The sequence below is a fragment of the Oryx dammah genome, unplaced genomic scaffold (assembly GCF_014754425.2).
Source record: "Oryx dammah isolate SB20612 unplaced genomic scaffold, SCBI_Odam_1.1 HiC_scaffold_11209, whole genome shotgun sequence".
NCBI lineage: Eukaryota > Metazoa > Chordata > Mammalia > Artiodactyla > Bovidae > Oryx > Oryx dammah.
In genome coordinates, this window is record NW_024080602.1 from 2,657,391 (window position 1) to 2,673,819 (window position 16,429).

The following is a 16,429-nucleotide window of genomic DNA, read 5'->3' on the forward strand; positions in this document are numbered from 1 at the left end:
CGGGCCTCGTGCGCGCGAGCCGGGCCGCGGGCGCGCCGGGCTGGCCCTCGGGCGGGCCTTTTGGCTTCCCGAGCTGGTTTGGAGCTCGAGGTGTTTTATTATTATTGTATTTTTAACGGCCAGGCCCGCCGGAGAGCGAACCCGAAGGGCGCCGAGGCGTTACTGGGGGCCAGGGGCGGCCGCCAGGGCCCTGCACGCCTGTGGCAGGACTGCCGGGCGCCGGGCTGCCATTTTGTCACCGTGGCTGTTGTCGCTGTGGGGCGGGGGGGGCGCAGACTTGCGCCATCGCCCCGACGGCCCGGGACGTGGAAGCAGCAAGGGGAACGGGCTGCGGGGACCCCCAGTTGTGCTCTGGGCCCCGATGTGGGGGGGGGGTGCCTCCCGTTGCCAACGGCCTGAGGCTCTTCTGGAGCGTCGCGGCGGCCGTGGCTCTGGGAGGGCGACGATCCTCCCTGCGAGTGCTCCCCCCACCCCCCAGCGCGCTCCCTGCCTCCCCCGCCCCCCTTCTCTCCAGTATTTCGTCCTTCCTCCGGCAGGCGTTTTAGAGGTAGTTCAGTGTGGCCCTAAAGACGAACGGCGGAACTGATAGGAGGGTAGGGGGAGAAATTAAATACGAGGTTTGTTTGGAGGGTTGTGGGGGCGGGCGGCGATGCGGACGCGACTCTAGCGGCCCTGACTGGAGCCAAGGACAGCAGCCGCTTACCCGGGAGGGACGAGTTGATGCGTTGGGGAAACGCCCTCGGGGCTGGGCTCTCCGGGAAGGTAGGTCGCGCTCCGTGCTCAGGTGGGTGTTGCAGCGCCCTGCTGGCTGCTAGGGGAGGCCCTCGCTCTTCCTCGGCTTCTCCCCCTTTTATTTTTGCCCGCGGGAGGGCGGCTACAGTAGTAAATGTAATCCTAAACCGAGAAGAGTAGGGAATGAGGCTTGGTTTTTAAAAAGTCAATGTTATCTTTTTCCAACTGCCTTTCTTTGGCTGTTGACTGCGGAGCCAGGCAAGTCATCCGCGTCGCCAGCATCTCTCTCAGACTTTTTAAAGCTGATACCCATGCTGGTTAAGCACCTCCCTGGTTAAACTCTGGTACACGTCTGCATGGAGACTAGCTTTCATGGCAGTGGCCAGCCAAGGCTGCCCAGGAAGCCAGGTTTAACTTTGACCTTTGGAATACATCGCATGATGTTTTCCAGACTGACTTACTGCCTAATTGGGTTCAAGTAGCCTAATATTAACTCCAGTTTGTGTAAGCCTACCAGGGATCCAGGAGCAGAAAATTGAGCATGAGTTCTGTATGGTCATGCTCAGTTACGTTTTGTTACCGGATTGTTGCTGCTGATGGCAGTTTTGAGCCTAAGGGCTTCACTGGGAAGGTGGGTAGTAGAATCACACAGGCCTGAGTTTAAATTCCTCCTGCCACAGAAGGAAGATAAATTTACCTGCCCCTGGGATCTCAGGTAGGTTAACTTAACCTGCCTCTCTGATTCTTGGTTTCCTCACCTGTAAAATGGGAATAATCCTATTTAATAAGTCAGTGACAAAACTGGCCTGATCTGGCCCTCAGGTGCTCAGTATGTGATCGTTTTATTTCTCAGATATTGGAGTACAATAGGTACAACTTTGTGCTTCTTCTATAGAGTTTACAGAACAATAATAATTAATGCTTATATAGCACCCATCTATGCCTGGTACAGTTCTGAGTGGATTACACAAATCAATTAATTTAGTCCCCCCACAGCGGCATTGTGAGGCAGGTACTATTATTAACCTTATATAAACATAGGAAATCGAGGCATAAAGATGTTATCACAGCCAAACTTCAAACTCTATCCCTAATCTCTACTGCCTCCCCTGAAGCACCCTTACTTGTAAGGTACAGTGAGGAAAAGCTTTTTCTTCCCTGGTTTTGAAATGGTGCTACCCTATGTGAAAGTTTGAAGACTGGACAGCTTCCTAGTTGAAGATACTGAAGTGGGTGGGCAGGATCAGAGGCTCTCTGGATTTTCATGGGGATGGGGTGGAGAGGGGAGGGGAGGAGTCAGACATCTACTTCCCTAGATTGGGTTAGCACATCACATCCGGAAAGGCTGAAAGAAGTCTGGGCTTTTAGGTGTTGGGGAACACATTTTGAGAGGATAAGCAGGCGCCAGTCGGGCAGTGGTGTGTTGGGGATCGCGCATGTAATGTGTTCCCCACTTTATTAGTCTCCTGCAGACACAAGCTAAACAGAATTGGCACGTCCTTGGTTTCCAAGGCCGAGTTTACCAATAACACTTCTTGGATCATCTCATTTAATCCTCCAACAACTCCTTAAGAGTAAGCCAAGGAGGGTGACATCCTCCTATGAGGGTGAATCATTCAGATTGGAAGAGAAAGTCAAACAGCTGGTACATAGCAGAATTGGGTTCTCCTCCTACCGTAAAACCAGAGATCCTTTAGTTAGACAGGAAGAACTTTGAATATTGTTTAATTGTTGAGACCCATCACCAGAATCATCTGGGGAGCATGTAGAAGGAAGATTCCTGGCCCCACCCCTAGACTCTGATTTAAGCACATGCATGCATGCTCAGTCATGTCTCTCTCTTGGGGAGCCTGTGGACTGTAACTTGCCAGGCTCATCTGTCCATAGGATTTTCCAGGCAAGAATACTGGAGTGGGTTGCCATGCCCTCCTCCAGGGGATCTTCCTCACCCAGGGACTGAACCTGGGTCTCCTGCATTGGTTTAGCACAGGCATTGCCAAGTTTGGGGTGAGCTGCCTGTTTTTGTATTGTGAGCTAAGAATACTTTGTACATGTAAACACTGCAATCAGTTTGATAATGCAGAAGACTTTGAATCCCAATTAAGTGAAATGTTATCCCCGTTTCCCCCTTGCAAAAAATTCCACTTGTCTCTTTGGACCTTCATTACCAAAAGAATTGTACTCATATATTTTGAATTTTATCAATAAAAGAATTGTGGAAATTTGTTTTCTTTCATTGGAAAAAATTGCCTATGTAGTATTGTCAGCTTTGCCTTTAGGTGACGTTTACTATCTGGCCCCTTACAGAAAATATTTGGTAATCCCTCGTTTAACAGATTGTTGGTAAGGACCTTTTGATCTGGGTGTTTAAAAAATTTTTTTAATTCATAAGTTTTTAAAGTTCATGTGAGTGGTGCTTTAGGAGTTTTTCCAAGACCTTTTACATATGTTGTTGATATCTGGTAGAAATCAGCCTCGATCCATGAACATCCAAAAGAAGAGAAATCCTACTTGTTGCTGATGTAAAATTGAGCATCCCTTCTATCCAGAAGTTGTTCAGTGTAACCAACTGAAATTCTTTATCTTGCCTACTCAGGATATTTCAAAAGGCTTTTGCATATCTTGTAGTTAAATAGTTAACTCTTAAGTTTTAGATGTCTTAGAGGTAGAAGGAAGGAACTTTGAAATGCAGTGGTTTGAGTTTTGAGGCCTGGTAGGTACCACAGCTGTGTACCTGGTGGCTGACACTCAGACCCTCAGAGCACAGTTTACTGAAAGCACAGATAATCCTGGAATCTCTAGTTTGGGCCTGCTGCTCTTCCATAGTGCGTTTTGCCTGGGGATGGACCAGCAGCAAAGTGGCTTTGAGTTCCAGAACTCTTCTTTGTACCGGTAGACCGGTAGCCTTTTGTGCCTGAGCTGATGAACGTATGGATAGACTGGCCAGACCTCTGGAGGAGGTGATAAATCTAAGAGCGCAAATCCCAGTCCCCATAACTGTGGCCTGTACTTTAGGGACAGCAGACCCAGTTCCCTCTCTGGGCCACTGTTGCACCACCAGCCCCTCAAGATGACTTGCTCTGGACTTATACAATCCTTCAGGCACCTGATTGAGCTCTGGAAGCTGGTCATCCAGAGTTTTATTTCATATTAATTTTACCACATCGAAGTAAAATACCTCAGGACTGTTGGGTATCCTTTATGGAGATTGTATAGGACATTCATCAGATGTGTCCTTTCCATGTGCCTGCCCTCTACTCTAGTGTATCACTTAGGAAAAGGGCAGAGAGCTTGTTGCTGAGTGGTCACAAGTGCTGGTTGAATGATTTTGACCCAGTTGTTTAGTCTGCGTTCTGACTTGGTGAAGAGAAAGCCCATTTACTCTTGGTGTCCAGACAGGGTCCTCCCTTCGAGATGTTCACTGCCATGCCCTCGCTGGCAACACACATTTTGACCTGTCCGCCCTCTATTCTAGCTAGTACTCTAGTCTCCTGGAAAGTACCCTCCCCTGGTACCCCATCACACTGCCTTTCTCCTACAAGCAAGTAAAGAAATAGTGGCCTGAGTCTGAATCTTATATTACATATATTGAAATATATGACAGATGATAAATACCCAGCAGTGATGTTTTCATTAAAGAAATGGAGTCTGCCAGAGATGGAGAATTGTGAAGGCATCTGTTATTCCAAACTTATTTAATAAAATGGGTTGAAGGTAGATGAGCAAAGTAGCCCTGGGCCCCTTTCCCAGACATGGAAGCAGCCTGCAGAGAACCAGTTGTCCTGATGACATTTGTTATGGTGAACCCTGTGAAGTCAGATAAGATGTATCTGTTCACCAGCACTGGGCCCCATCCAGTGTCTATTGGCCACACCCTGCAACCTTTGTGTTTTCACGCAAATTTATTTTGTTTTGACTGGGCAGATGCCCTGGTGGCAACCATCTGTTGCTTTCTTTAATGAAACTTTTTCTTCTGCAGCAGATTTAAGAGATCAGTTTACTTACTCCACTGTATGAGTCTAATGTGGATTAAAGTCTGGTCTGTTTTTCCCAGAGAAATTTGCTTTTGGAGATTCCGGTTTGGTGAGGAAATTACCAGAGAACGATTAGAGACTTGGGTGCTGTCCTCAGCTTTGGTATAACTAACTTGAAAAAGTTGTTTGTCCTCTTTGGGCCTCTGTTTTCTCCACTCTAAAATGGGAATTTCGAGTGAGATCAGTGACTTTCAAGTTTTTCATTCCTATAGTAAGAAATGTTTTACAGTATATGTGTACATACTCAGGCTATCTAAAAAGCTGACAATATACTCCTTTACTATGGATAAAACACTTCTCTAGTCATTAAAAATAAAAGTGCTGGCTTTAACCCGTAAATTGATTTCATTACTTGTTAATGTTTGAAAGACAGTTAAAGATGAATATTAAGTTTCCTTCACACAAGTGTTTTGTGGTTTGATTTGGGGGGAACGTGGTGGGAATGCCATTTGGAGCTTTGTGAAATCTCCACCAAGAGTCAGGAGACTCCTCCGCTTTTAAGCCAGCTCATCTTGGGACCCATATTCTCGAGCTGCTCTCCTTAACTCGTCCCCAACCCTCGCCTTCTGCCAGCATTATGGAGTCACTATCCTAAATTGACTCGGTGGTAAAGAACCCACCTACCAATGCAGGAGACATGGGTTTGATCCCTGGGTCAGGAAGATCCCATGGAGAAGGAAATGGCTACCCGCTCCACACTTCTTGCCTGGGAGATTCCATGTGAGGAGCCTGGCTAGCTACAGTCAAGGGGTCACAAAAAGTAGAAAACAACTGAGCGACTAGACAACAGTCCTAAGTTCCTGCCTGGATGGATGCCTTCCAAGTGTCCTGAATGTGCCAGCGACCCTCTGCCAAGCATGTTCCTCCACCCCATTCTCTCTGCCTTACCTGCTGCTGCCCTCCACCATACCTCAGTGTGCAGCACTGGGTCCCTGGGGGCTCAAATATTTCCAGGGTTGGGGGGATGCACTTGGCCTCTGCTTTCCCCAAGACTGCCTGGGTGTGTACTCTAGCCCCCACTTCCAGCCCTTGGGCAAGCCCTCCACTTCACAGTACCTTCCCTATTTGTCTCTGTAAAATGATGATGTAATAGCACCTACCACCCAGTCTGGCACACAGTAAGCATGCAATAAATGTTAGATGTCGTTGTTATGGTCTGTTCTGCTGGAACACCACAGTTGGCGTTCACTTAAAAAAAAAAGCTTACATTATCAACAGACATATCAAAGGGTAACATTTATTTCACTGGGTAAAGAGGTTAGACACTAGAGATTCAAACTTGCCAGAAGTTGTTTTTCCCCACAAGCAGTTCAACAGTGAATGTGTTGTTTCTCTGTGTAGTTATAGCATCTACATGTCAAGGAACAGCCCCAGCACTGAATTCCAAGTAGTTTCAACTTGTCCTTTTCTTGGACACGCCTGGTCATTACCTCCAGCAACTGTTTCAGACTCTCCTCCTCAAACTGCCCACCGACCCTCCACTCTGCCTCCCAGCCAGCAGAGAAGTATGTCTACTTTCCTCACAGAGAAAGTGCAAACCTCCAGATTTCCCAAGAAATTTCTAGACCAAACCTGTACCCAGCTCAGCTGTCCTTTGGGTCTTACCTGGGCCTGCCCTTCAGTTATCTTTTTCTCCTGAGTGCCTAGCTACTCCTTTGGATCCTTCTCAAGCTTGGAATGTTTCTCCCGTCTTAGACAGCAAACATCCCATCATCTTATGTCTCACTCTTGCTACTGGCCATCTCTTCCCGTTGACATTGAAACTTCCTGAATGGTCTCTCACCTCTCTCACACCTCAGCCTCCTCAGTCTGGTTGGCTTTCTAAACAGCTCCCCCGATCCCGGAAGCCTTCACTGTCGTCTTCTCTGTGGTTCCTCAGCAGCAGTGTTCCCACCCTTGACCTTCAGGAGATATGGTCCCTGTTACCTCTCCCTGTCTCCAGTGTCTCTCCTATAGCTTTGGCCACTCCTCAGCTGCTGGGGCCCTTTTGCTCTCCTCTGCAGATGTGAGGTATTGGACCCAGTCAGGCCCAGGCCCTGAGCGCTCTCCTGTTTTCTATTCCCTGTCCTCACTTGTTCTTCCTCAGAGACAGCTACAGGTGCTTTGTCCTTCTGGGGTCTGATGTTTGTTTACTGTTACCATCTCTGATCTGACCTCTTGGCTGAGCTCAGGATGCACCTAGTGTCTCCCTCAAGTGTCCCCACTGCACCCTCACACTCAACATGTCCAGTGGGAACCCATGACCTCTGCAGCCTCCTCCATTCCCGCACATGCACACATGTGATCTTTATATCCATCACAGAGCCTGTCAATTCAAAATAGCACTCTCTACTGCTTGCCAGCAGATTGCCCCTGCACACAGCCCTCTTGAAGGCAGGCTTCAAATTTGTCAGCATGATCTTAGCAAAATGCAGCTGTAATTGTGTCGCCCTGTACTTAACAGTACACCGTTCTCTTTAGGATAAAGCCCAGAAGCTTTAGTAAGACCGGTGAGGGTACTGTGTGGTCTGCCTCTTGCTCTCATCTTTTTCCTCACCCCACCTTCCCCTGTCCCCTTTGCACTGCACTGGCCCCACTTGCCACCGTTTATGCCCTCAAATCTACTCATGGGAACTGCCACCGTGACTTCCTCAGCATCTAATCATCTCTCCCACCCTCCTCAGCTGTCGGTCTCGCTGTTTTGTTCTAAAACTCTTACAGAAATTGCCTTCAAAGAGCTTCAGTTTGTAATTAGGCATTCCTGCATGGGAGTGTTTGAAATAGCATCTCTGTCCCCTGTAGCCGGTAGACTGCCTGTTTCGGCTCAACACTGCACTGGGCACGTGTCGGGCATTGTAGAAGTATTGGCTGGAAGAAGGAGCCACGGTCCTTGGACGGCCTTGTCATTTTCATCACCCGCAGTCTGGTGAGTCACGCACGGAGCCACTGAAACAAAGCATCTGGAACGTCACCAGGTTCAGTGTCCTCAGTTTTCCTTGGGTCGCTGTGAGCTCCTGCCTCTCGACGGCTGATTCACACTTTCTCAGCCCAGGCGTCCTCACATTTTTCTGGGTTTTACATCCTGTGTCTGTAAAATCTGAGCCTGAGTCCCGGCCCCGGTATGTCTACCTTTTAGTTTGGAGTTATTCACATACACTGGACTACCCCGGTGGCTCAGCAGTGAAGAGTCCACCTGCAGTGCAGGAGACGCAAGTTCAATCCCTGGCTCTGGACGATCCCCTGGAGAAGGAAGTGGCAACCCACTTGAGTATCCTTGTCTGGAGAACTCCGTGGACAGAGGAGCCTTGTGGGCTACAGTCCATAGGGTTGCAAAGAGTCAAATATCACTGAAGCAACTGAGCACGCATTCACTACACTACCTATAAATATGTACATTGTAAAACACCAAAAAATTAAAAGGTTAAGTTAAAAAATATTAAAAGCCCAAGTGCCCCAGTGGAATGTCTGAGGATGGTCCACTTAGGAGACCACTCCTCCAATCAGTTGCTTACTTTATTCTTAATTTCGGTTACCAAGGTTCACACCATACAAGAAATGCATGTGTGTTCTGTGCTCAGGGATCCATTGCTACATGTAAACTGGGTTCTGTCTGGTCAGACCGTGTACACAGACCCATCCAGGCTCCCTCGGGTCTTCCTTGGTTCAGTAAAGCCGGCCCCTGGGCTGCTCCTGCAGATGCTTAGAAAAGCTCGCAAGTGTCTGAGGTAAGAGGATTTTATCAGCCATAGATTTCAGTCGGTCAGTGCAGGGGAAGGAGGCTTTCTCCTACCTACCCGCAGGCTGGAAATAAGTCAAAGACAGAATCTGTGCAGGCAGAAAGAGCAGGCTTGGAGGACCAAGGGAAGCCTGGAGGAGAGAGGTCTGCTGGTGTTCCTGTGTGTTTCTGGGGAACACTTCAGTAGGGTTGGGTGGGACTCTACAGTCAGACATGCCCTGAAGGTCTACATCTGTGGGTTCTAGTGCTTCTTGCAGAAGGTGCAAGAGATGCCTGAGAGAGAGAGGGCCGGTGGGTAGCGCAACTCTTAAAGTAAATTTAAAGGGATTACTTGTAGATTTCTTTCGGGGTATGCATCCTTGGGAGAGACTCATCCCTGTAATGTAACCAGCTTCCACCTGAGCTACTGTCTCACCCACAGGTGTAAATGGTGTGGCTGTGGAGGGGAGGATGAGGGGAGCCCACTGGCATGGGCTGTGTCCACAGCATCCAGAATGATGCAGGAGTAGAGTTGGGAGGTGTATGTAACACAGCACATTAGGCAGGAGGAAAGGTGTGTGGTTGGTAAGGCTGATTTCAACCCCAGCTGTGTATCAGAACCACCAGGGGAGCATTTTGAGAAATTCCCAGAGTCTACCCCATTACAGAATCAGGCTCTGAGGGTGGTGCCCAGTTTGTGTATTTTTAGAATCCTCTAAAGGGGCTTTGAAACAGGATTGGGAGCTACCACATTGAGGCAGGGTGTGGAACTTCACAGCAGGTGGGAAGAGGTAAACTAAGTGGTTGAAAGAGAAAAACGGAGCACGGAAAACAGGAAATAGGAAGGGGTGCAGGTTTTAAGCTACTGGGGTGTTGGTACCCAGTCCTTGGCCTGCTAACCTTCCCCCCGCCCCCGGGTCCCACACTTCGCCACCCACCATGGCCACACAAAGCTCACATGTGCCCACATTCCTGCTCATCACACTTGTGAGTTTTCATTTACTTGTACTCATGAGGCTGCTGAGTGCTAAGTGGAATTTATTGTGCAAGACTGGACTTGGCCCATCCTTGATCTCCAGGGACTAAGGCCATTGGGCATTTTGTAAAGAGAGAGCCAGAAGCCCAAGCAGTCAGATGCTCTGAGCCATGCGGGGATTGCTGAGCCCAGTGGCTGGAGGATCAATAGCAGGTTACCTTTTTGAGCCTCAGTTGCCTCATCTGTAAATGGGACTAACGCTTTCTTCCCAGGGGCTGTTGTCAGGACCGAAAGAAATGAGATTTATGCCAGGTGTGTGTTGTGGGCAGCCCCTAACGGTTTGTAGATTCTAACCAGCCTGGGCTTGGTTGAGCTGTTCGAACGAGGAGGGCCCAGCCCCCCTTGCTTGGTGTCTGACTTGTGTGTGGTGAGAGTACATGGGAGTGCTCTCTCTGCCTGCCTCAAAAGGAGGCCTTACTTGGAGCTGCTCAGGCAGTGGGCGAGGGCAGGAGGGGCTCCAGGCAAGGGGCCAAGCCCCTAGTCTTGCTGAGGTGGGGCTGGAGTGGCATCCCCTGCTCCAGGCTCCCCTTGCCATCTCGGGGTTGGGGTTAGGGGCTCTCTACGCAGAGTGCTGTGTGTCAGCAGCCTCTCGCCTTCCATCCTGACTACAGACCTCTTGGTCTGCCCCTCTTAGGCCTTCATCTTTCATTCAAACAGTTCCTGAGAAGTCTCCTCCAGGAGGTCTTCTTGGCTCACTGGAAGCAGGGGAGGAAATAGTGCCCGTCCCAGGTGCTGTCGAGATGTACAAGTCCCCAGGATTTCTAGGTCACGCAGCAGTGTCTGGCTGTCTGCTGAGTCTGGGATCGCCTCCTTGGGGTGCGCGTGGTGGCCCTTGTCTCCTTGGACGGGTCAGTGTCTTAGTCGCCCTGCTGGAGGCCACACTGAGGGTCTGCAGAGCCCAGCACAGCTTCCCTGCAGCTGCTGCATCAGGAAGGCGCTGTGATGATGTCATGGCCTCCAGCCTCGCGCCTGGCAGCTGGTGGGAGGATCTGTCTGTTCTGGCACAGGGGCCTGTTCCACATGGAGGGCCAGGAACAGGCCATCGCAGTCACTGGGGCGTTCCTTGCCTTGCTGCGTGTCTCCCCTTCCCTGTGGAGATTCGGGTGTACCCTGGTGCCCAGAGAGAGTGGGCAGGCGTGGACTTGAGTGGAGCTCCTCCGCTGTCTGAGAGGCCTGATTCTTCAGCCTCTGCAGAGGCTGGCCTGCTGCCATAATGAGTGGTTCTCCTCTGAGCCCCCATCTAGTTTGTGGCTCTGTTGCAGACACGCCTTTGTGTGTCTTGGAGAAGCGTGCTGGTGTGTCTGTTCATTGAGGTGTGGTCTAGGAGCCTGGGGAGGCTTCTCCGGTAGGACCCTCCAGGGTTGCAGTGTTGGGGGGAAAGCAACCAGTCCAGGAACAGAAGTGGCATTCCGGCTTCTTAAAACTGAGGGAGTACTTGGTTCAGAGCAGACAGTTGGCCTCTGTAGCACTCGGCAATCTCCTCTCAGTTCCTGTGGCCAGCGTGGTCATTGTCAGGAGTGGCCACCCGGGAGAGTTGGATGTGGAAGTGAAAAAGCACCTCTGAGCCTGACCCTTGGCCTTAAACTCCAGTGGGATCTGGATCCTGGTTTAAGGTGTCCACTGTGCTAGGAACCAGAGTTGTATCGGGCACATGGCTTGCTAGCCCCTGGAGGCTCATTGTGGCCACAGATCTCTCTGATGATGAGCAGCACTGGCTGGCTAGTCCCTGTGAGCCAGGGTTAAGAGAGAGAGATCTGCAGATGGAAAACACTGCAGGGTCATTCATTCTCACTTATAGTATTGATGGCATGCCTACCATGTGCTGGGTTCTGTCCTGAGCATTCTGGATACAGCAGTGAACAGGAGAAGGACGTTATCTGGGCTGCCCACGTCGGGCCTCCATTCCATAGAGGGAGACCATCAGTAAGCCAGGCAAAGGTGTGACTGCTCACATGACAGGTCCCATGGAGACAGATAAAGCTGTATTAAAGGAGATAAGTAATCCAGGAAGGCTTCCTTGAGGAGGTGGCATTTGACAGCGACTCCTCATGTAACCTACACTAGACTTCTGGCCCCCAGGAGCCGGAACCTTAGAATCTGAAAGTACCTACGAATCATATTGCTAGAAGCAAGCTGAGACCTAGTGAGCTTAAGATGCCAATTCACGAGCTAATGACATGATACGAAAGATTGACAACCTTAGGCCTTCCCTCAAGCCACCTGCCCCTCATACTTTGAAAAATTGGCACTTCCAAATCATGTTTGTTAACAGTAGTAGATTTGTTTCCTCATTCGTGGCTGGGGTGGGGAGTGGGAAACAGAAACGTCTGTAAGCGCCAGTCAGCCTCCCAGGCACGGGCTCACCACCTGGAACTGGTCTTATTCCTGTCCCGGAAGAGGTGTGGCCCTGTTTGGGTAGCCACAAGCTCTCCTGCCTAGCACACCTTCTCTCTATGCTTCTGAAATAGTTTCTTGAGGGGCCCTGTTGCCACTTTTTGGATTCCATCTGGACTTCTCAGGCCCTCCCACTTGATTTGGGGGGCCAGATGCCTTTGGGTGGGAGAAGGAGACCCTGCCAAACCCTCTGATGAAGGGTGGCGAGGCAGGACTCACAGGTCCCAGGGCTTATTTTAGAGAGCGAAACCCACAGTTAGGTCACAAATCCAGCTGTGACCCACCTCTCCCAAGGACTGTGATGAGCTTTAATTGGCTGATAGTTTTCATCTGGAAGCAGGCTTCTTGCATGAATATGAAAGGAGCTTCTGGTGAAGTAAGACTTCATTAATCAGCCTGTTAGGAGCCTGGCGTCCCAGGATTATGGGGGCTGGATAATTTGATGCCTACTGTTCTGCTTTAAGCTTCCAAATTAAAGGCACCAGATCTTCATCTTTTTTTTGCTAAGTATTGAAAGTAGTATCTTTTCAATGTGTTTTGTTTGCTTTTAACTGTTACGGTGTCTGGTACATAGATACTCATTTATTCTTATTTAATCTGTAAAGAAACACTGCAAAATGAGGTTATTCCCACTTTAGCAGATGAGGGAAGTGAGGCTCAGAAAGCTAGTGAACTAGCTCAAGGTCACATAGTACTGAGGAGCTGTGCTGGGTGCAAAGCCAAGTCATTGGCTTAAGGAGTGCATGAAACCTTGCATCTTAACTTTGACCTCTTGCCTCCTCTTAGCTGCTGCTAACATGGAAATACTCTAGACTCCTGACTTCCATTTATTTTTCTGTTATAAAGTCTGCTGCATTTGTTCCCTCAGGAAAGCAAAACAGATGATGCCAGAATTTCTGATTTTTTTAAAAGTGTGTTATTGTGAAAGAGAACACATTTCAGAGTAAACAAAACAAATGTGAGTTTCAGTGGTTTTTCTCCTTTAGATTTTTTTCCCTTTAAATGATTTTTTTAAATCACTGTCAGTGAAATCCCAGGAAAATCAACTTTGCATGTGCCTATCCTTGCCTTTCTGTGCCAGGGCCTTAACAAATATGTGTCTGGCCACTCTGATGTACTTCAAACAGGAGAGCTTGTGCACACAAATGAGAGCCGTACCCAGGAGATCTCAAACTATGAAAGACGGTCTGGAAAGTGGGAGAAAGCCAAACCATTTTCCCAGAAAAGTGGGCTAAGACATAATTAGGGGCTTGAGTGCTGCCTCAGAAACTAATATTGCCTTCCAGCCTTCTGTAAGGCACGTGTGGCGCACGGTGTGGCAGTGCCGTGTATTTTGCCTAGAACACCTTGCTGTCCTTGCCATCAGCAAGACTCCTCCTGTGACAGGAGTTAGACTTATCTTTTGCTGAGCACCTGCTCCAAGCCTTGCTTCATATCAGATACTTGGCAGATACTATGTTTTGATCCTTTAAATGTCCCCTAAGGTGCAGATGTGGCCACCCCGTTAGCAGATGGTGAGATAAGCCCACAGAGGTGAGATGGCCTTCGAAGCACACTGAGCTTGCTTCTGGGCGCTGTAGTGGTCCCTTCTGCCTGTCCATCCATCCCTGGACACTGGGGGCAAAAGGGAAGGATACCTTTATCACTGGAGCCCGGTGCAACTAGCAGCGTTGGCAGGTGCTGAGCAGCAGCACTGAATGGCTGGAGGCGAGATGACTCGTCCTCACGGGTACAGTGGTGAGCCCATTAGAGTCTAGAACTCCCAAGTCTCCATGACTGCCGCCCTGCAGATCAGAAGTGCGGTCTTGATTCCATCTCATCGGTTAATAAGCTGGATGAATACAAAATGACATGTGCCAGCTTATCTATATTGCAACATTACAGCAAAAGATGTATAACACAAACTTCATGGAAAAGGGCAAGGCAAAGATCAATATATAATATGCGAATTTGGGATAAAAGAGAGAAAAATAAGATTCTGAATTTGTATATGTAAACAAATTCTGGAAGGGTACCTAATAGTTAATTGGACAGGATGGAAGGGAGAATGCACTGTGTATCTTATGTTTTTTGGTTTTGAGACCTTGAGAATGAATGTGTTACTCACTGAAAAAGAAAAAAGAATGGAGGTGACTTCAGCTGTTCAGTGCATCTGGGCTTCTCTCTCCCTGTCTGCATCGAGGCAGTTTGATTAGATCAAGGCTTCCTCTGGATGGCATGTTGTATGTGTTGTATGTCTCTGGTTCTCATGGGCTGTTCCAAGAGCCGCTGACCCTGTCCTAGTCTGCAGTCCTTTCTTCCGCTGGTGGCCTGGACCGCTCAGCTCAGGCTGTGGGAGGAAGCCTGGGGTGACACAAGAGAGCCAGCAACCTTCTGCAGAGGAGTCAGACCTGTTCGTGTCCCCATCCTGGGACTTTATCCTCTGAATACTCTGCCCTGATGTGACTTAGTTGGTTCTCCCAAAGTGAAGGATCTCCGAGAAGAGAGACTGTTCTGAGCATTCTGGCAAAGTGCTACCGTTTAATAGGAAAGAAAAAAATGGCAGAATGTTTTCCCAGGTTATTTTTATGCTTTTCAGTTCAGCAAACATTTATTGCTAGCTAAGTGCAAGGCAGTGTGGGGAAATCAGAGCTACATAACACCTCCTCTCAGCTCCCTGGGGTGCCAAGTTCTGGGTACAAAACTTGCTTGTAAAATTCCTCCCTGTACCCTCCAGGACAGCACAGTTTACCTCATCTGGTCTCACAGAGACCTGTGGGATTTTTAGGGATATTCTCCCCATTTTACAGATGAGGAAATTAAGCCATACCATTCCGAACAGTAAAGCCTGGAATGAAACCACATTTTCTAACTACTTCTTATGCACCCACACACTCATAAGCAAACCCTTCTGCCATAGGATATTTCCCAGGGGTGTAGCCAAGGTGTGTGTATACCTGGAAACACTGGGTGAGCACAATCCTGACTAACACTCTTTTTTTTTTTCTCTAAGGAAGAGCAAGAGAAATCTCTGGCTTATGGTCAGCTCTTGGGTCTTACTGCCTTTGCTGTGGTTCAGACGGCTTTGCCTTCTGCTGCTTGTGAAATCCATCAGCCTTCACCAGTCAGGTGTAGAATGTCCATGGGTGTGCACGAGTGCGTGTGACAGCGGCTTTCTTCCCACCACTTTCCTTCTCTTCCACACGTTCTGTTACCACCACCTGTTGTCCTAGCTGTTCCTCAAAAGGGCCAAGCATGCCCCCTGCTCGGGTCTTTTCCCAGGCTGTTCCCTCTGCCCTCTCTTCACTTGGCTTCAAGTCCCCAGTGAAAGCTCAGCTCGGATAGGCCTTCCATGATAGACTTTGTAAAGTTCTGTCTCATCACGATTGTGGTTCTTTCTTTTTTTCCCCCCTTTGTAGCTTTTATATATGTTGTATATGGACATATGGGCTTCCCAAGTGGCTCGGTGGTAAAGAATTCACCTGCCAATGCAGGAGACATGGGTTTGATCCCTAATCCAGGAAGATCCCCTGGAGAAGGAAATGGCAACCCACTCCAGTATTCTTGCCTGGGAAATCCCATGGACAGAGGAACCTGGAGGGCTGCAGTCCATGGAGTCCCAAAAGAGTCTGACAGGACTTAGCGACTGAGCAACAACAGTGAATATAGACATATACACATACTGGCTTATCATCTCACTCCTCGCTAGGTGGTAGATCCACGTGCTAGGCACCCAGGTTTGGCCACTGCTGTCTGGGCACTGCCTACGACGCGTGCCCAGCATCTGACAGATACTCTGTAAATATCGTTGAATGAGTGATTCAGGCCTAAACATTAAGTAATGGCATTTTAAGAGGTGAAAAGACCCGAGGCTTATCTCTTTGCAAAGCTTCGTTACACAATATTATTAATTCATTTAATAATTGTTTAGTGCTGTTTATGTGTACAGTTCTTTGCAGACCGTCACCGAGCAGCCTCCAGTGTGGACGCGTACAGGGACAGGGGACTCACTGATTTTTTTTTTTTTTTTTTTTTAGAGCAGCCCTTTCTTTTGTGGGACAGCTGTAAAGATTTAAATACCCTCTTGTGTTTTACATTGGGCTTGAAAACTGCCTGTTTGTAATTCCTGCACACTGATCTTGGCTCTTGAGCCACTGGAGAACACAGAGTAAATGTACTTGTATTTGCATAGGACTCTCCTTCAAACAGTTGGAGAGAGTCAGCTATCGTGAGTCTACCTCGGCTCTGGCCTAAACATCACTGGTTCCTTCCATTGTTCTTCCAGTGTCACGCTTTTCAGAAGCTTCTCCACCCTTGTTGCCTTCCTCAGATTTGTTTCGCTTCAGGCGTTGGCACTTAAGCTTTGGTCCCGTCAGAGCAGAGTGTTCTGGGACCCTGACCCGAGGACCCTCCGTCGCCAGCCTTGCTTCTGTACACACAACCTGGGACGGCCTTGTCTGCGTTAACCACCTTGGCAGGGACCTTCTTTAGGAGCTTCTGGTGAAGAGTAAGATCTCTAGGCTCTTGGTTTTTTTTTTTTTTTTTTTTTTACTGTTATTC

The 16,429-nt window shown here is 48.8% G+C and overlaps 1 protein-coding gene across 2 annotated transcripts in view; it reads left to right on the plus strand.

Moving 5' to 3' along the window:
* The window catches only part of LOC120860872 (acidic leucine-rich nuclear phosphoprotein 32 family member A), a 38,514-nt gene that overhangs the window by 3,152 nt on the left and 18,933 nt on the right, over positions 1 to 16,429 (plus strand). Inside the window, exon 1 of one of the 2 annotated variants that reach the window (XM_040236574.1) lies at positions 534 to 762. The exons of the other annotated variant lie outside the window; for it this stretch is intronic. Coding sequence (XP_040092508.1) covers positions 721 to 762 — 42 coding nt within the window. The 5' untranslated portion in view covers positions 534 to 720. Of the gene's footprint in view, positions 1 to 533; positions 763 to 16,429 lie in introns of those variants that run through there. 2 annotated transcript variants of the gene reach the window in all.